This window comes from Salvia miltiorrhiza, chromosome 8 (assembly GCF_028751815.1).
Source record: "Salvia miltiorrhiza cultivar Shanhuang (shh) chromosome 8, IMPLAD_Smil_shh, whole genome shotgun sequence".
Classification (NCBI taxonomy): domain Eukaryota; kingdom Viridiplantae; phylum Streptophyta; class Magnoliopsida; order Lamiales; family Lamiaceae; genus Salvia; species Salvia miltiorrhiza.
Genome location: NC_080394.1, coordinates 34,089,520 through 34,109,435, shown reverse-complemented (window position 1 = coordinate 34,109,435; position 19,916 = coordinate 34,089,520). Strand labels below are relative to the sequence as shown.

Here is a 19,916-nt window from a genome sequence, read left to right as displayed (position 1 = left end):
GAACACTGAACAGCCACAACCAGAGCAAGACCCTGTCCCCGTGGTCGACGTGTAGGATTCGAGCGATGGTGATGAGGTTCATGACCTCAAAAATCCCGACTGCCCATGCAACCCCTGCAAGCAGAGAAGCAAGCGACCTAGAACTGAAGACGAAAGTGTTGGCCAAGGCGTTCATGCCACACTCCCGAAATGTGCAATCTGCTTCTTTGTGACCTCTATTGGTGGTGGCCATCATCCGCAGTAAGCTAACTCATACCTCCAAAAAAATAAAAATTGGTTAAATACATTTAATGGCAAACGTATTAAGCTACTGTGTTCACATTAGTTTGTGTTCCACATTCATAACTTCTTGTTATGTTTACGATGAAGTTCATTAAGGTGTGGCCATATCTTCGGCAGAAGATGCATTAAAACATGGCTACTTGGAAGGTCCCAGTCCACTGTAAGTTCATTTTGTTATTGTCGTAATGTCGTTAGGCAGTTCTACTTTGAATGTCTTTGTCTCTTACGAAAATATGGTTGTTCGGTATAATTGTAGTGCCCCATATGCAAGAAATTCTCAATGAAGGCTGAGCTCATCAAACTCCATGGTTCATCTGCCAGAAATGACATAGTGAGCCTCATGACTAATCTTACACATCTAATATGAAAGTTTGATAGAAAGTTTTAATATTATTTACTCCTTTGAGTTGTAGTTTGATGATGCGGTGAAGCGGGCTGACGAGGTCGACAAAATGAACCAGAATCACCGTGCCGAGATGAAAAAAAGCCAGGAGGTATTACTTTTACATCTTTTCCTTACTAAAGTTGTTCTTTTTCTTCCATGTTATGGAAAAACCGAAATCGTCCTATATAATTCATCCAATGATGTATAACGCATATGTCGTGTAGTTGATCAATTTGTTGTTCGAATGCCTAAAGCGTAGTGGCGAGGCCCTCACAACTGAGAGGGCAAAAAATCGTATTCAGGAATGATGGAAAACCTCTACTTTTGGGGTAAGCAAACGGTTTTATTTAGTTAATTCATCGTTTACTTTGCTTTATTATAATTGTAAATTTTTCAATCATAACAACGTATTGTCTTAATGTAGGATAGAATAGTGTAGCATTAAATTGAAGAGGCCATGTTTTAGAGTTGCGTACTAGCAGATTTCCGGTGAATCTATTCCCTTTTGTATCACCCAAAAACTTGAAACTAGATTTCAAAGAAATCTGCATATTATTGTTCTGCAACAATTAGTAATTTGTCATGGGACCTCTGTTTTGGTTTTATTAGTATTTGCAAACACGATCCCGTTATTAAATATTATTGTGCTTATTATATATTAGATCATATCCCTTCCACTAAATTCGGATGTGTTCATTTAACATTGGGTTTATTGTTACAAATATCTCTTGCAATTATAATGCCTGCAAAAGCAATATGCGCGCCAAGAAGAAAAACAATACATCTATTTCCAATGAAGTCCTTTGAGTATACATTCGTATGGACATGAAGTTGTATTGAAACATGTGACCCAATAAAAATTAAATTATATTTTCATTATATTAATGGTCAGTGGAATTTCAAATAAAATTCACAAATTTTGTTATACTGCCAACTCCTGGACTAGTTACTGTCTTTCGAATTAATTTTTCATGTGGCAAATATAGGAATGCCTATACGTTGAATCTGAAAGGCCTGCCAGATATTGAATGCATAAATTTTCTTCTAAAGGCCCATACCAAAGTATTATATTCCAAACCAACTAAACACATAAACAAGTGAATGGTTTACGGAAATAGATCTGTTACCGAAACAAATACCTTACTTGGCGAAATCGTATTTTGAAATTGCAAATAGCTCATCGACGACCAAAGTTATTGAATATATCTGGTCTTAGATCAATGATATGGACTCCATTCTTACAACTTAAGAGACTCGACTTGAAAGGGATGCAGTATAAAAGATATTCTTTAATAGTCGAAGTAGGAATTATCTATTGATTCCATTTGCGCAATATGTTAGAAAGTTAAGGGAAAATTTGCAAACAGTTAGGTGCAAAAGTGATGGAAAACATTGACAACAATTAGCAGCTCCAAAGCATCAGTGATATTAAATTCTTTGTAAATTTGTGTATAACAACTTTTTTGAAGGCTAGTCTGTCTGAAAGGTTGCCACATACGTGCAGACTTTGCGAAGAGGTATATGGAAAAGGATTCCAGAAACTGAACTACAATTCAAGATCAAATGTTCGTGGGAAAAACTCATGTGTAAACATCGTGACTAATATACCACACGAGGTATCAAATAAATATGGCAACTAACATTTAAATCTCCAAGACACATTGATGACAGAGTTCAATTCAACTCACGAATTACACAAATGCAACAAAACAGCTGGGTGTCATACCAGAACATCGCACTATGCTTCAGATTGATAAGCAACTAAGATTAAACTGGGAGGATAATTCTGTCACAAAACTACCACAATTATAGCCTAATCAACGGTGAAACGATCGGTGTCGTCATCATCGTTTAGGTTAATACCTTGAGAGTTAAAAAAGTTTGGAATGGTTGTGGACCGAACAAAATCTGCAAATAACAACGGTATATTAGACAACTAAATTAAAACCATCAAGATAAGGCAAAGAGTTCGGGACTCACCAGTGCCATCGCCAGTTGGTTTAGAGCTACTAAAAACCTGAGATCTACGATAATCCCTGTGTTTAGTAAAAAACCTACGTCGGAACAGAGGCTTCTTCTTCTGAATTAAATTCTTTACAGGGCGATGCAGTGGCTCTTTGAATCTTCCAGCAAATGGTTCTCGGTCGGTATTCAAAGGTTGAGACTGCCTCAACGATTTCACTTCACATATCATGCTTGTAATTCATTTGGTTATTGTATTCCTACACACCTCGTCCTCCTTGTTCTCTCCGTTAACAAGTCATATACACATTGTGCGTTGTGATTCACAAACACCATGTGAGTACACCTGTTAGGCCCTGAACTATCCAAGGATCGCTTGCTTAAAGGTATTCGTTCCATAGAAATCCTACGCCACCTATGTATCAACAGTTCATCTGGTAGTCTATCCATATCCATATTAAAATATATCCTAAATAAGTGACGGCAAACAATACCCTCAGTTTTCCACATTTTACACGAACAATAACCTATCTTTGTTGCCTGATTGAATGTGACAACACGATAACCTGTAATAGCCATTTTAGAAGCGACTCTATACTCAAGGAACTCGTCGTTCAAATCAGGTAGCTCATTAAACACTTTCACTAATACAGAGTTAATGGCTTCGTACTCAATTGACTTGAAAATGTTACGGGTACACAGCTCACCAATTTGCACGAGAATTTCAGTAGATCGCAAAAACATACCAGGCATGCCTCGACAAAGAGCATCTTCCTCGAACTTTTGTGTGCGCCAATTTCTTTGTAATCTCTCAAAACCTAGAACAAATTCATGGACACTAGAAGTTGAGCAACACAGTTCTTTAAGAACTTTGTTCGTCACTTCACTACGAGATGTCGCATGCAAACCACCGGTAAATCTATCTCGGGTAAAAGCAGTAGACCATCGCTTTCTTAACTTGTACATGCTACTAAACCATCTATTATCCGACAGGTTGAACTCTTCAATCATACTTGCCCAACTGACTTCGAACTCTGCATCGTTCTCACAACCATTCATGCAACGTCACCACAAAGTTTTAAAACCCTTATTATAGTTAAGCCTCCCAAATTGCTTACCCGCATTCTTGTTTATATGCCATTGACAAAGCCTGTGCTTTGTGTGTCGAAATGTAACGTCAACACCGTTCATAAGAGCATAATCTTGGTCGGAGAAAATTATAGAAGGCTTTTTATGATATATTGTCTCTAGAAATGTAGAAAACAACCACTCATACGACTCGGTTTTTTTGTTAGATAAAAAGGCCATCGCGAACATTACATTCGTCCGATGATGATTGATTTCAACCAGAGGGACACAAATCAGGTCATACTTGTTGGTTTTATAGGTAGCATCGACAGATATAACGTCACCAAAATGTTGATAATCAACAAGGCATCTACTATCCCTAAAGAAGAGGTTGTCAAACCTGCCATCATCACTCAACTTTACCTTCCAATAGAACGAAGGGTCGCTCAATCCTTTGTCGGTGAGGTACTCCATCAACTTGTTCGCATCGGCATTGGCAACTTGCCCCAATTTTGCAGATTCACAGTTGAGCTCATTGTAGACATCTTTGCGTGTGAAAGCAATGTTTTCACGATTTCCAGCTTCATTATCCAGAAAACGATACGCACGACTAACACCAATTCCACTAGACTTCATCGCCATGAGCAAAGTCTTTTGGGAATGTTCCATCTTCCGGGCAGAGCGCAGTAGATAACTTTCACTTGGGTGGACAAGTTCATGGTTGTGTTCTTTAGCGAACAAAGTAACCACCCATGGAGATTCAACATCGGTCCGGCTAACACATAGCCTAGCTTTGCAATTCGTCCAGTAACTCTACTTTTTGGATGCTGCCAATCTACCGTTTGATGACTTGTTGTCCGGTCGTCCCTCGCACGAACAAAAATATGTTTTGGAAAACACGGTCCGTCTGTCTTTGAAATAGCCCTGCAATCCAATCCTAGCAGAGAAACCAACCATCCGTGCATAAGCCGAATACAACACAAAAACTTCATCCAAGGTATCAATAGCACTGCCTACATTAATCTTACGCTCGACTTCAGCCAACGTTACAGTGTTTCCGTTAGAACTTTCTACCCCGACATCTTCACCAACACGATCATCTCCGTTACCATGGATACTACTATCCCACTCCACACTTTCTTCGAAAGATTTGTCCATGGGTTCATCGGTCCCAGGTCCAAAATACAAATTGCCAAAATCACGGCCATTTGCATTGTCACTAAATGAGTCGAAAAAATCAGCACTTCCACGGGATACATTCAAATCGAAATCCATCTTCCTACAATTCAAAGAACAGTTTCCTACAATTAAATCAAATCGTAAGTTGCCCTACCAAACAAGTAATAAAAAATGTCGCGCTTCATGTAAACAAGAGGAAAACATTCGGATTAAAAAAAATTGCTGCTTCATGTTACAATTCCAGTATCGTTTAAATTCCAAAGCCCAAAATAACCACTCAGCAAAAACACCATCATAACAATTCCATTCGTCTCATGCTCTAAAACAAATAAAAAAATTAGTTCTATTCAAAATCTATCAACATTTGAGAACTTAAAAATACAATCACATTCTAAAAACTGCATGGTAATAAGTTGGTAGAACCAATAGTTCCTAAAAAAATACTTTTAACTTCATCTACTTGAATTATATGCAGGGTTTTTTTTTTGGGGAGGGGGGGAGGGGGGTTTATTATTATTACCACCCACACAACAAATCATTTTCCGATAAAATCAAAAGTGCCGCAAAATGAAAATTTCACAGAATATTTAGTTAATCTAAACATATTCACACGAAAACTGAAAACCCAAGCTGAAACTAAGTAAATATATAAGACGGATGTACACTGGAGAATAACTTACAAAGATCTGAAATTTCCTTGTACAAATCTTCACAACAAAAATATCCGCCATCACCACCGACCCATAAAACATGCTTCGCAAATCATAGTTTCAGAAAATGAAGATTAGTTCTCCTTTTTAAATAGTGTTGTCGAAGCTAGAAAAAACACTAGAGAAATAAAGTTGTTTCAAACTTTGAATCCGTACAAAATTTGATTAAAAAATTATGTGGCGTCAACAATCATAAAACAAGTAAAATGTTTCGTAGGTAATGGGGTTATTTTCAGTCAAAAACACGAATGGGGTGATACTTGGCTTTCGAAAGTATTGGAGATAAAGTCGGCGGTCTGATTTATTCTGAAAACTGGTCAGGTTAGAAAAAGGAGAACCCATTTGGTTTATCTCATAAACACGTGTCAACATATCAACGATAGCGCCTGCCGCCTTGTGAGCGGGCGCCTAGGATAGACATTATCATGAAAGTGGGTAGTTTAAATTTTCACTCTTTATTTAATTTATACATTTTTTCTTAGTTTACGTGTCCAAAAAAATTGAATCAACTTTAGTGGGACAAAAGTAGTACTTCTATTTAACTACATTATGACTAGTCATAAATTAGTTAAATAGAAGCACACCGTTTTCCTTGGGACGGAGGGAATAATAAATTATAAATATAGCATATAAAAGCGCGCAATTTCCTAGCTACCTACTCGCATGGAACGCATTATTTAGCCTTGTCCTATTACCGGATTCCGCGGTGAACACTACAGACTATATTGCTACTGACAAAGCCTGGTTAGAGTAGATTTGATGTAAACCTTATCACTATTTTCAAACTATAGATAACATTGTAAACTTTTTCTAAATATAAACACTGCATAAGTAGAAAATGTAATTGAGTGCGTGTGTAATTCTAATTGCGTACACAATTACAAAACTGATATTATATTTTCTTCGGTTTACGCCCAAATATCACTTCACTTATATTTGTATGGTTATTATTTACTTACAATATCTATTTTGGAAACCAACACAATTAAAGGAGACAAATAGAGAATATTAGAAAATTTTGTCTTAGCATTGGAAATTGTCGAGAATTTGGCAAGAAAAAACAATTATATGTCGTGCATTTGATGTGCTCCCTCACAAGTTTTTCTACGGCACAACTCAGTTTTGACCATTTAATTGTTATTTGTTTATAAAATTAAGTTTTAGATATATAGTATATGATATAAATCGTTTTATTTAATTTTTTTTTTTGATAAGGAAAGTAAATATTATAGAACGAAAAGGCACCAGTAGTACCAAGAAGATTACAAAATCATCGGTGATTCATCATTCGACATCCACCTATGAATCCCAACTCCATCATTAACAAAACCAAAAATTTTACCCCAACTCCACACTCTAGCTTTGATTTCTCCAAACAAGTTTGCACTCTCCCATATTTTGTTCTCAAATCTACTCTCATTACGCATTTTCCAAATAAGCCAAGTAGTACAACACCAAAGAGCCATCAAGAGCTTCTTATTTCTTTTCCGCCCACTCAAACTAGTAAAGAACTGAAAGTGCGAGGACACGTCATATGGCTGCGCCATGCTAACTCCGAGCCATTGAAAGATTGCTTCCCATACCTTTGAGGTCTTTGGACAGTGGATCAACAAGTGGTTCGTGGATTCCTGCCGATGAAAACAGGCGTTACATCCCACCTCGACTTCACACAACATCACATTTCTTCTCGAGAGATTGTCACACGTCGGAATTCTGTTCTTCAAAATTCTCCATGCGGTAAGCTTGACTTTGTTTGGAATAGGGATCTTCCACACCTTCGTACTCATATCAGTTTCCTCCACCGCCTCCGTAGTCTCGTTTGCTTGATCTTTAATAGCTTCATAAGCGGACTTGGTTGTAAAGCCTCTCCCGATGTCGCCACTCCATGTCCATCCGTCCTTGTTACCTGCACACAGATTAGTACCAGAAACAAGGCTAAGCAACTCCGAAACTCCTTCCCTCTCTCTCTCAAATAGCTCTCTTCTCCACCTTAAATCCCAACACCATCCAGTATCAGTCCATTCCCCAACTTCACAGATTGCAGCTTCTTTATTAGCACTCAACTGAAAAAGTCTAGGAAAAGTAAACTTCAACGGCTTTTGTCCAACCCACCACTGACTCCAGAATTTAAAGGTCTTCCCATCCCCCACCTTTGGCTTCAAATTTTGAACAAACCAAAAATTGCTCGCCCCTCCCGCCGCAGAAACGATCTTCGGCCACCACCCATCTCTAAATCTACATTTCCCCGCGTTTTCCAGACCTGTCTCTCCCCACTCAACCTCACCATAAATGGACCTAACAATTTTAGCCCAAAGCATGTCCCTTCCAGTAAGGTACCGCCACAACCATTTAACGACAAGTGCCTGATTAAACCACTCAATATTTTTAAGCCCCAAGCCTCCTTCATCTTTTGAACACAAAGCACCTTCCATTTCACCCAAGCAATCGCACTTTTACTAGAACCCCCTCCCCACAGAAAATTACCAAGTAAAGCATTTAGAGAACTCACAATTGATTTTGGTAAACAGGTAAAAGAGAGCTGGTAAATCGGTATAGATTGAAGCACAGCCTTCACCAAGGTCACTCGGCCCGCGAGAGAGAACTTCCCATTTTTCCACGAATCGATTTTCTTTCTCACCTTCTCAACCAAGTATTTCCAATCAACAACCTTTTTGCCCTTGCTACCCACTTTAATACCGAGGTAATTGAAAGGTAAGGAGCCTACATCACAACCCAAAACAGCCGCCATCCTCTCGATCTTATCCTCCTCGACCCCAACTCCAAAGAGACAACATTTTTTGAAATTCACAGCAAGACCTGACAGTAGCTGGAACACTCTGAGAATCCTTTTAACTGCCACTGCATTTCTTTCATCATCCTCCATCAAGTATACAAGACTTAATTTATTTCTTTGATAAAATACAAGACTTAATTTTAATCTAATGTATTCCTACTTGTTCTTTTTTTACAATCGTCGGAATATAATTATGTCTCCTCCACTTGATGGATATGTTATTAACCTAAACTAATCGGCAGATTAGTATATAAATAGGCAATTGATTATTTATTATTTCCTCCATCCACGAAAAGTATAGCACTTTTAGTGGGCACAGATTTTAATAAAATTGGTGATGATTCTTTTTTTTGATAAATTTACAATATTAAATAAAGAATTGGTGATGATTTTTATGCAGCGTCCCACCATTTTTTCAAATGAATAGTTGAGATTGAATTGAAGGTGGTTTTTTTGTAAATAAAGGGTATTGTAAAGATAAAAGATAAGGAAAATATGTGGATCTATGTTCAAAAAATAAAAGTGTCATATTTTTATTGGACGCCCAAAATGGCAAATATGTCATACTTTTTGTGGACGGAGGGAGTACTAACAATGGATAATAAAAGTTTTGTTAGCTTCAATCGAGTTCCCAAGTTTTTTAATTGGATGGATTAATCAAACGTTGAATTGGTACATGAGTATATAGTAATTACAGACATTTACTAGCCAATTACAGCACGTTGCAGATTCTAATTAAGCACATGACCCACACCCAACGAAAGCAATAATGTATGAATCCATGAGTCCGTCTCCGTTTGTTAATTTTTCTAGAATCATACGACTTGAAATTGCGTTCATAGCAGAAGGTGCATGTGAACTCCGGGGGAGGTGCTGGCAACTCGCCATTTCTCTTGAATTGACTCAATCAACTCCATTTTATGTAGACTGAGTCTGAGTCAAGCTCACTTTCAAAGACCCGGCCGCAACTTGTTTCATATTCATTCCCACTTTCATCTTCTCACTCTCCACTCCATCAATGGCGCCCTCTCGCCTTCACTTCGTGCTCGTCCCGCTGCTAGCTCAAGGCCACATGATCCCCATGATCGACATGGCCAAGCTGCTGGCCGAGCACGGCGTCACCGCCAGCCTAGTCACCACGCCGCACAACACCCCGCGCTTCGCCAACACCATCCACCGCGCCCGCGCCGCAGGCCTCCACATCAACCTCATCGAAATCCCCTTCCCCTCCGAGGAGGTCGGCCTGCCCCCGGGCTGCGAGAACCTCGACACTGTCCCCTCGCGCCACCTCATACGACAATTCTACACCGCCCTCGACAAGCTCCAGCCCGCTCTCGAGCACCACCTGGCGGATCTGGATCCGCCGCCGAGCTGCATCATCTCCGACAAGTGCCTCTCCTGGACCTCCGCCACAGCCGAGAAATTCCACGTCCCGCGCGTCGTGTTCCACGGCATGTGCTGCTTCTCGCTCCTGACGTCGCACAATGTGAAGCTCCACAGGCCTCACCTCGCCGTCCAATCCGACTGGGAACCGTTTCTGATCCCGGGATTGCCCGTCCGCGTGGAGATAACGCGCGCGCAGCTGCCCGGCTCTTTCGTGGCGCTGCCCGATCTGGACGACATCAGGGAGCAAATGCAGCAGGCGGAGTCCAGCGCTTACGGCGTCGTCGTCAACAGCTTCCCCGAATTGGAGGCCGGCTGCGCCGAGGTTTATGAAAAGGCGATGAAGAAGAAGGTATGGTGCATCGGGCCAGTGTCCCAGTGCAATCGGGAGGCCACGGACAAGTTCGAGAGAGGGAACGCGGCGTCGATCGAGGAGAGCAAGTGCTTAGAGTGGCTGGAGTCGATGAAGCCGAGATCGGTTGTTTACGTGTGCCTGGGGAGCCAGTGCCGGCTGGTGGCGGCTCAGCTGAAGGAGATAGGGCTGGGGCTGCAAGCGTCGATGCATCCGTTTATCTGGGTGATAAGCAGATACGAGGAGGTGGAGAAATGGCTGGAGGAGGAGGGTTTCGAGGAAAGGGTAGGGGGGCGGGGGCTGGTGATCAAGGGGTGGGCGCCGCAGCTCATGATCTTGTCGCACCCCACAGTGGGGGGGTTCCTCACGCACTGCGGGTGGAACTCCACGATCGAGGGGGTGTGCTCGGGGGTGCCCATGCTCACGTGGCCCATGTTTGCGGAGCAGTTCCTTAACGAGAAGCTCATCGTGGACGTGTTGGGGATCGGGGTGCGCGTGGGCGTACAGTTCCCAGTGAGGTGGGGAGACGAAGAGAAGGTGGGAGTTGTTGTGAGGAAGGAGCAGGTTGAGGAGGCGGTGGTCATGTTGATGGATGGAGGAGGAGAAGATCGCCGGAGGAGGGCGCGGGATTTAGCGGTGGTGGCCATGAGTAAGACGGAGACCGGTGGATCTGCACATCTTAACGTCGCGCTTCTCATTCAGGACATTCTCGACCAATCACTTGTCAATTCTAATTGATTTTCTCTATATCTATATTATGTTGGATTTTACTGTCCCTACTCACAGTCCACTCCCATGCCAACGAGCTATAAACTATCTCCCGTTCTAAAATTAAAAATTAAAAAAGGTATTTTGAAAGATATACAAACTAAATTAGGATATAATCTAATGTATGGGGATATTTGCTAAATTACCTACCTTTTAAAAATTGTCTACCACATATATCCATTCTTGATATTGTCTATAATTTATAGTCCCCCCCCCCCCCCCCCCGTTTTTTTTTAATATTTGTTTGTATGTAGAAACTTGTTATGTGTCATTATTGTACAATGATTGGCGGCGTGAATCTTGTAATTTGTACTTAATACACCCTTTTATCTCCTGTAATTTAGTGTGTTTCACTCTTAATTATTACTTTATCTGTGCACGAAAGAATTTTTTTTTTTTTTTGTACGTCAACAAAAGAACTTCTGCCTATTTTTGGACTATACCCCACCACTTATTTTTCATTTTTCACCATTCTCAATATTAATTATAACATCTTTCACCACTCTCAATACTAGGGGTGGGAAAATAGGGTTCGGGTATAGGGTACCCTATTACCCGACCCGAAAAAATCGGGTATCGGGTACCCTATACCCGAAAAATACCCGATTTTTTCGGGTACGGGTTCGGGATCGGGTATTAGGGTGGGGAAAAAATCGGGTATCGGGTATACCCGATCGGGTATCGGGTATACCCGAATTACCCGGTTTTTTTATTAATTATATATTAAATTATTTAATTAATTTCAAAACCAAAACACATCCCCTCCCAGCCCTAGTTCCTTCCCTCCCTTTCCTTGCTGCCCGCGGCGCCTCCCTCTATTCCAAGTTCGAAAGTTCCAAGTTCCAAACTTTCCTTGCTGCCCGCCTCCCCCAGCCTCCTCGCGCGGCGCCGGCCTCCGTCGTCCCCAGCCAGCCGCCAGGTCCGAGTTCCGCCCGCCTCCCAGCCACGCAGGACGCAGCTGCCAGCCTGCCGCCATCGTTCCAGCAACCGCGCCGCCTCCGAGCTCCCAGCAGACGCCGCCAGCCGTCCCCACTTCCCAGGTACGATTCTTCTTCTTCTTCTTCTTCTTCCTTTTTTTTTTTAAATGACTCAATGTGTTATGAATTCAGTTGGCTTTAGATTTCAGTTGAGTTCAGAATGTTTGATTCAGTTGAGTTTGAATGTTTGATTCAGTTTAGTTTTATTCTTCTTGTTTTTTATTTATTTTCGAGGGAATTTTTTTTTTGTGTGGTAATACAAACACTTTTCCTACAGCGGTTGTTGTGCTTCTTTGGATCGATGTCCCTGCATTTGTGCATTTCTTGTTTGTGGTTTTGAGATCTGTGATCTTGACTTTTATTTTTTTGCTCTCCCATTTGGCTGGTTCAGTGATCTCTGATGTGAAAATATATAGCTCCAAGAGATAATTATTTAGGGATCTCGAGGGGTAGGGTGATTGCTATTTTAACATTGATATCAAGATTCCATCTTTCATTATTATAAAGTGAAAATCACTAATTACATTATCAGCCTCTTTCATGATCCTATCTCAAATTCTCAATCCACCCTTAATTTATCGATCAATTGAATAGAATAAGAAAATTAAAATCTTATGCTACATACAAATATAAAATGCAGGAGTTGGAAAACATCTGGTGAAGACTGTGTTTTGCCACAGTATATGCAGCGAGCAACTGCAATCATTACTAGTTGTTGCAGTTAATGTTTAATTAATAAACAATTCATTCAGTTGGCTTGATTGATTGTTTCTAAATTAGTTTGAGTTATTATGACAATTTTCTTTATGAATTCAGTTTCTATATGACTAAATGAGTGTGTTTACTTATTTTGTAGTTTGCTACATTGTTATGGCATCTTCTCGCAATAGTAATCGTGTTGAGGAAGACGCTATTGATATGAATGATGATATGGATGATGATGGGTTAGAGGATATTCCTATCGGCGAAGACGGGGAAGCAACAATAGAAACCGGATCTCAAAGTGGTGTATCAAAGAAAAGGAAAAAAGGAAGTGCACGCTCAGATCATTGGAAAGGTTTCACACTTATGTGGGTTGAAGAAGGTGATCCTCCGGAGAAGACGCGCAAGGGGAAGTGCAAGACATGTGGAGCTGTAATTTGCGCCGATTCATACCGTAATGGGACGAATGGCCTCAAGAACCACACTATTTCGTGCTCCAAAAAGCATAAAAATACAACGGAAGGTCAAACTGTATTGCATTTCACACCTGCCAGCACGGATGGAACTAGCTCATTGTCAGCTTGGAAGTTTGATCAGAAGTTTGTTCGACTCACTTTGGCTGAGATGATTATCCTTGATGAGCTCCCATTCACACATGTGGAAAAGGAAGGCTTCCAAAAATTTGTTGCTGCTGCTTGCCCAATGTTCCAAATTCCTATCAGAGCTGACTGTGTGAAGATCTTCTTGGAGCGGAAAGATAGGTTGAAGACTTTCTTCACCAAGAAGGGCATGGGTAGGGCTCATTGACCACAGATAGCTGGACTTCAATAAACAACACCAATTTTATGTGTGTTACTGCACACTTCATTGGTAAGGATTGGAGATTACATAAGAAGATCATTACATTTGTCAAGATCGTTAGTCACAAAGCCATTGATATTGGTGAGGCTATTGTGATGTCGATGAAGGATTGGGGCTTGCAGAGATTGCTTTGTTGCACGCTAGACAATGCAACAGCAAACGATGGGGCAGTAAGATATGTGAACTATTATCTTGATGAGGTGCAGTCTAGAGTTCTCGATGGAGGTTACCTCCATATGCGTTGCGCAGCCCATATCTTGAACTTGGTGCAAATGAGCTCACCATCTACCTCACTGAGAAGCAACACAAAATGGGTAAGAATGACGTCGACCAGTTTGATATTTTGATGTGGTGGTCGACCAATACTCCACTGTATCCTGTGCTTGCTGAGATGGCCAGAGATATCTTAGTTGTCCCCATATCTAGTGTTGCTTCAGAGTGTGCATTTAGTATGGGAGGACGTGTTCTATCACCGTATAGAAGTTCTTTGGCGCCGAAAATGGTTGAGGCCTTGATTTGTGCTGAGGATTGGTTAAGATCTACCAGCTTTGATAAAAAAGATGAAGAAGGCGTTTCAGAAGAAAAGCAACAGCAGGAGTTTGAATCGGGTAATTACATATTCTAGTTATTCCACTTCTACATATTATTATTTATTACATTGCTTTGTTTGGTTTATTTTTACTTCAATTTCAATTTCTTAATTCTTACAGTGCTCCATAGCTATACTCATGGTGATTCGAGGCCGACACAGAGTCAAACGGAGCTAAGTGGAACTCGTGCATCGTAGTCGTAGGCTCGTAGCTATGGACATCATTTTGTGATCTAGTTGTGTACTAGACTTTGTCTTTGACATTTGTTTGAGACTTTGTGTACTAGACTTTGACTTTGTGTATTAGACTTGTGTACTAGACGTTCGTTCCATTTAAAATTTTAGACTTCGGAGTTGAGATTTGTGGTTGTTGATTTTGGTTTTGATGTTATATATTATTTGTTAAAACAGGGAATTGAAAATGTACAAGATTATATAGGGCAAAGCATGAAAATAGGGGTTATATTTTCGTTTTTTTTTTAATAAAATCGGGTATTTTCGGGTATTTTCGGGTATTAGGGTACCCGAATACCCGATTAAGCACAAATCGGGTAATTCGGGTACCCTAATACCCGAAATACCCGATTTCACATTTTGACCTGAAAAACACGATTTTGACCGGGTAATTTCGGGTACCCGAGTCGGGTATTAGGGTACCCGATTAATTTTCGGGGTCGGGGTCGGGTAGCGTTTTTCCGGCATTTTCGGGGTCGGGTACCCGATTTTTTCGGGTAGGGTACCCGATCCCGACCCGATTCCCAGCCCTACTCAATACATTCAATAACATTTTCTCATACTTGACAACTTTTTTCTTAAAACTTGTATCACTCCCTACTAGGAAGTTCTTTTGTGGACGGAGGAAGTATAATTTTTAATTATTTTTTCTTCAATTTTAAATTATTGTGTTTTAATAATAAAAAGATACTAATTAACAAGGGTTCATTTATCCAGTTAGAGTTTATAATGATTTTTTTATATTTATTTGAATTAATAATGAATTATTTGGGTTAATAAATTCAAAGTTAGGATATATACACTTTTTTTAATTTCAATTTTTAGTAATGAATATCAATTAGAGTTTATTATAATATTTTTTATTTTTTAACAAACCATTATAAAAATGAGAAATTAATTAGGCGCATAATTTCAAATTTTGTATTCTTGTGAATCTCTTTGGTTACAGACACAAAGATCTGTATTTTACTTGAACAAATCAAATAATCCATATATATTAATATTGAATTCAATTAAAAAAGTGATATACAAAGATTAGACCTGCATTCCCCTTCTCACACTAAAAATTTTCAACTACATCATCATAAATATGTAAATCTTAAACACAAGTTCAGAAAAAAAAAAAAACATTAAAAAGAAATCGAAGCAAACCAACACTCAACAATAATATAATACAGAACATAATCAAGTCTATGAATTTGGGCCGACCAATCTATATATATATAAAAGTAATATAAGCTCTATCCTACGTGGCGTAATAGAATCACTCTATTCTAATTTTCCTCAATTCTCATTCATTCTTATTTTTTCTAATTTTTTAATCAACAAATTTCTATAATTCTAATTTCGAACCTAATCATATTACGGAAATGCCGAGAAATGGGGCGGCTTGATTATGTTAATCCTTTTTGCAAGTTATGTTAATCCTTTTTGCAAGGTATAATCCCGAGCATAATTAAGGTAGGAGAGATATAATTTTATCGCAAAATAACATTGTATTCTTATAATCCTTCTAATAAGCTGCTTATTTGGTCTATATATTTACTTTTAACCCGTTTGTCCATCTATCTATCTATTATTTAATAGATTACATATTTAAGGATTCCCCTTAATTCAAGATCCTATATATGTGGCACATTCTCTATTCTCTATTGTAATTTATCTTAAATCCTCATTTAATCATTCTAATCTATACATTCTCTCATCCCACATTGAATTTATAGTAGTCAATGACTACTAGAGAACACATATAAAAGAATTAGATATAATGTGTATTTCTCCATCCCTCAATTATTTTACACCTTCAATTAAATTTGGTCGATTAATTAGTTGGCCAAATAAATAGTTTTATTTTTATTGATTTTTTTATCAATTATTAAAATGTCAATGCTAATTGACTAAGTAATTGATTTTTTTTTAATTATAAAATATTTAAGTTCACAAAATTGTAAGTTGACGTAATTTGAAGAATGGTAGAATTGCATTTCTCCATATTTTAAATATTTGAGCAAATAATTAGAAAATATTTGCTAGATTTTTATAATTTTTGAAACATAAACTTTTAAACTGATGTATCCCCTTAGAAAAAATTGTCATGATTATATGATTTTTTCTATTTTTTTAATTTTATTCATCTCAAGTCCTCATTTTAATTATTTTTTTATCAAATCCCACATCAAATTTATAGTAGTCTATGCCTACAAGAGAACATATATAAATGATTAGATACAATGTGTATTTTCCCATATTTCAAGTATTTGCACCTCCAAATAAATTTGATCAATTCATTAGTTGACTAAATAAATAGTTTTATTCTCTAAAAAAATAGTTTTATTTTTACTAAAAAAATTATTTTGACCAATTATTAAGATGTCAATACTAATTAGCTAAGTAAATGACTTGAAGAAATATAGAATTGCATTTTTCCGTATGCTAAATATTTGGGCAAATAATTAGAAGAAAATATTTGAAAGATTAATAGAATTATGAAACATAAACTTTTAAACTCATAGTATAAGATAAAATCAATGTACTTCTCTTAGAAAAAATTAACATGTATGATTATACGATTTTCTCTATTCCTTATTTTTAATCATTTTTATCCATATCTTCTCCAATACCACATCAAATTTATAGTAGTCTATCATTACTAGAGAACATATATAAAAGGAGTAGATATAATATGCATTTTCCCATCCCTGAATTATTTTGCACCTCCAATTAAATTTGGTCAATTAATTAGTTGATCAAATAAATAATTTTATTTTTATTGAAAATATTATTTTGATCTATTATTAAGATGTCTAGCTAAGTAAATGATTTAATTTTAACTAGCATTTACACCCCGTGCAATGAACGGAAAAATATTTTAAATTTTTAAATTTATATTAAATTAATACTAATTTAATTATCATACTTATAAATATAATAAAATTTTGATTTTAATTGGATATATTTCAATTAAATATTGATTGAATAAAAAAATAAAGAGGAACTCACAATTATAAATTTTGATATTATAAAATGTAAAAAAAAGACAAGAAAAACTAAAATTTAATAAAAAATAATTAAAAAATAAATTTATTCAAAAAGATGAGAGATGAGAGAGATTTTTTTAAAAAAATTAGTTTTTAAACAAATATAACTTTTACATTTTAAATCAAATATTTACATAAAATATATCAAATTAAAGCTCTTATCGTGATCTTCAATTTGATATCCATATTAAATATTTTATAACCAATCGAATTTCACAATTTTGGAAAGAAATAAAATAAAAAATAAGAAGTTAAAGAAAAAATATAGTTTACAAATTAACTTTCAATTTTATTATAACTTCAAAATTGCTATTCAATTTTGAAATTGATTTCAAATTGGAAATTGTCTTTTTAATATAACTAGTATACGCCCATTCGTGCGATACACGACGGACATCGAAATCAAACGATAAATTTAAATAAATAAATATAAATAATAATAAAAATAAAATATAAACAAATATGTTTTAAAAATATAATATAATAATTAAGATCAATTACTCAATAAAATCTTGAATATAAAATTATAAATTTTCAATTTATACAAAGTGTAATGAAAATTTGCATTATGCATATTATTATATAGTATTATACATCATAATAAATATTTTCATACACAAACATATAAAAAATTGTAATTTTTTAATGAAGAGACATAAAATAAAATATTTTATGTTTTTCATAACTTATTCGTTTTAAATTCGTTTTTGATTATTTTTATACTACATTGAATTTAAGATACATATGATTATTTTTTCACGAATCAAATTTGATGACGTTAAGAAAATAAATAATAATAACATAAAAAGCAAAAAAAAAAAAAGTGAAAAAATTGGTGGAAGAAGAGAGAAAAAAGAGAGGGAAAACATGGAGGGGAAAAACTCCTCTTTTATGTACTATATAGATTGTCAATTCTCAATCTAATATTAAATTTAATTAAGACATAATAATAGCAAATATGTTAATATAAAGAAATATAAAAATTTATACAAAAATTTTATAAATCTAAATCATATTTGAAATTAATTTTTTAAGATTTAATTAATTAATTATCTATAAATATATATTAATATAAATTTCAACCTTTAAAATTTATTTTTAAGCTAAAGAGTTATAATAAACTGGATATTATAAATTAAAAAAAAAAGAAAAAGGAATGAATGACTAAAACTTGCAAGTTAAGCTAAAGAGTTATAAATGAACAAATATAAGTATAATCTTTTTAGTTACATTAAATTGTTATAGCAAAAAAAAATAGAAAATATTAAAAATGATGTCTAACAAAAATATAAAAAATAAAATAAAATAAATATTAAAAAATGAATGAAAAAAAAATTGAACTGTGTTATTCAAAGAAAGGAGGTAGCCAGGTAGAAGAGAGGAGAGGATAGATGAAAGATGAGAGAGAAAAAAAATTGTGACTTTAAATGATAATAATTTATTTATTTTAAATTTATTTTTTATAATTTTTACATCAAATTAAAGATCTTATTATTATCTTTAATTTAACATCCATATAAAATATTTTTTTATAAGTAAAAGTTGATGAATTTTAAAAAAGAATCAAAACAAAAAATACAAAGTAAAGAGAGAATTTTTTGTAGAGAAAATTCGTGCATGTTTTATATATATAGATTAACTAATAGATATTTAATGAGTAAATAGTGGGATAGATTGTGGGAGAGAGAATACAGCTTTTTTATAGGAGAGAGAAAAATTGGCGGTAAAATTTTATCGTTAAACTCCTCTTTTATATTATATATAGACTAGCATTTGCATCCCATGCAACGCACGGGAAAATATCTTTTATTTTTGTATATATAAAAGTTAATACTAATTCAATTATCATACTCATAAATATAATAAAAATTAATTTTAACTAAATATATTTGACTTGAATATTAAAAAATAAAAAAATAAAAAAGAATTTACAATTATAAAATTTGATATTATGAAAAGTAAAACAAAGTTAAAAAAAATAAAAAAAATACTAATAAAAAAGAATTTAAAATACGTTTTTTCAAAATGATGAGATAGGAGAGAGAAATTTATAAATTATAATAAATAAATTTAATTTGTACATTTTAAATCAAAGATTTACATAAAATATATCAAATTAAAGCTTTTATCGTGATATTTAATTTGATAGGTATATTAAATATTTTATAACTAATCGAATTTCATAATTTTGGAAAGAAATAAAACAACAAATAAGAAGTTAAAGAAATGGAAAATAAAAATTGGGAACTGAAAAAAATTCATGTAAAAGAGTTTTAATGAGGCTCGACCCTTAGTCTGTTTCTTTTGTGCTTTCAAGAGTTTCTTAGGTTTTTCTTTTCTTTTATATATAATCGCATTACAATAAAGTGTTATATGAGGATGGATATATTTCGTCTTTTACTCTATCATGTTTCGGCTTGGGACTTCGGAATTTGCTTCTTCTTCTTTTTTTGGAGGGGAGACAGAAGTTGACTTTTAAGCATCGAAAATTTCTAAAATCATCATAATCAGATTGGATTGGTGGAAGTGTCTAAAATTAGTTTCTTACAATTAGCTTCTGAGTTGAGAGAATTGTTTCACTAAATATTAGTAAAAATATATTTAGTTAACATCTTTTACTTTAAAATAAATT

General features: G+C 35.7%; 3 protein-coding genes across 3 annotated transcripts; 2 read left to right on the top strand and 1 right to left on the bottom strand.

The window, feature by feature from the left end:
• Positions 1–2,480: 2,480 nt before the first annotated feature.
• On the bottom strand, positions 2,481–4,366 carry LOC130998376 (protein FAR1-RELATED SEQUENCE 5-like). Its single transcript, XM_057923796.1, has 4 exons — positions 3,748–4,366; positions 3,124–3,663; positions 2,648–2,848; positions 2,481–2,575 (listed from the first exon to the last, which is right to left on the bottom strand). The coding sequence occupies exons 1-4, from the start codon at positions 4,364–4,366 to the stop codon at positions 2,481–2,483; spliced, it is 1,455 nt and encodes a 484-aa protein (XP_057779779.1).
• Positions 4,367–9,100: 4,734 nt separating this feature from the next.
• LOC130997862 (UDP-glycosyltransferase 73D1-like) lies at positions 9,101–11,323 on the top strand. The gene has a single exon (XM_057923289.1). The coding sequence runs from the start codon at positions 9,399–9,401 to the stop codon at positions 10,851–10,853; it is 1,455 nt and encodes a 484-aa protein (XP_057779272.1). The 5' UTR covers positions 9,101–9,398; the 3' UTR covers positions 10,854–11,323.
• A 1,388-nt stretch (positions 11,324–12,711) lies between these two features.
• Positions 12,712–14,422, top strand: LOC130997861 (uncharacterized). Its single transcript, XM_057923288.1, has 2 exons — positions 12,712–14,031; positions 14,134–14,422. The coding sequence occupies exon 1, from the start codon at positions 12,731–12,733 to the stop codon at positions 13,367–13,369; it is 639 nt and encodes a 212-aa protein (XP_057779271.1). The 5' UTR covers positions 12,712–12,730; the 3' UTR covers positions 13,370–14,031; positions 14,134–14,422.
• Positions 14,423–19,916: the final 5,494 nt, after the last annotated feature.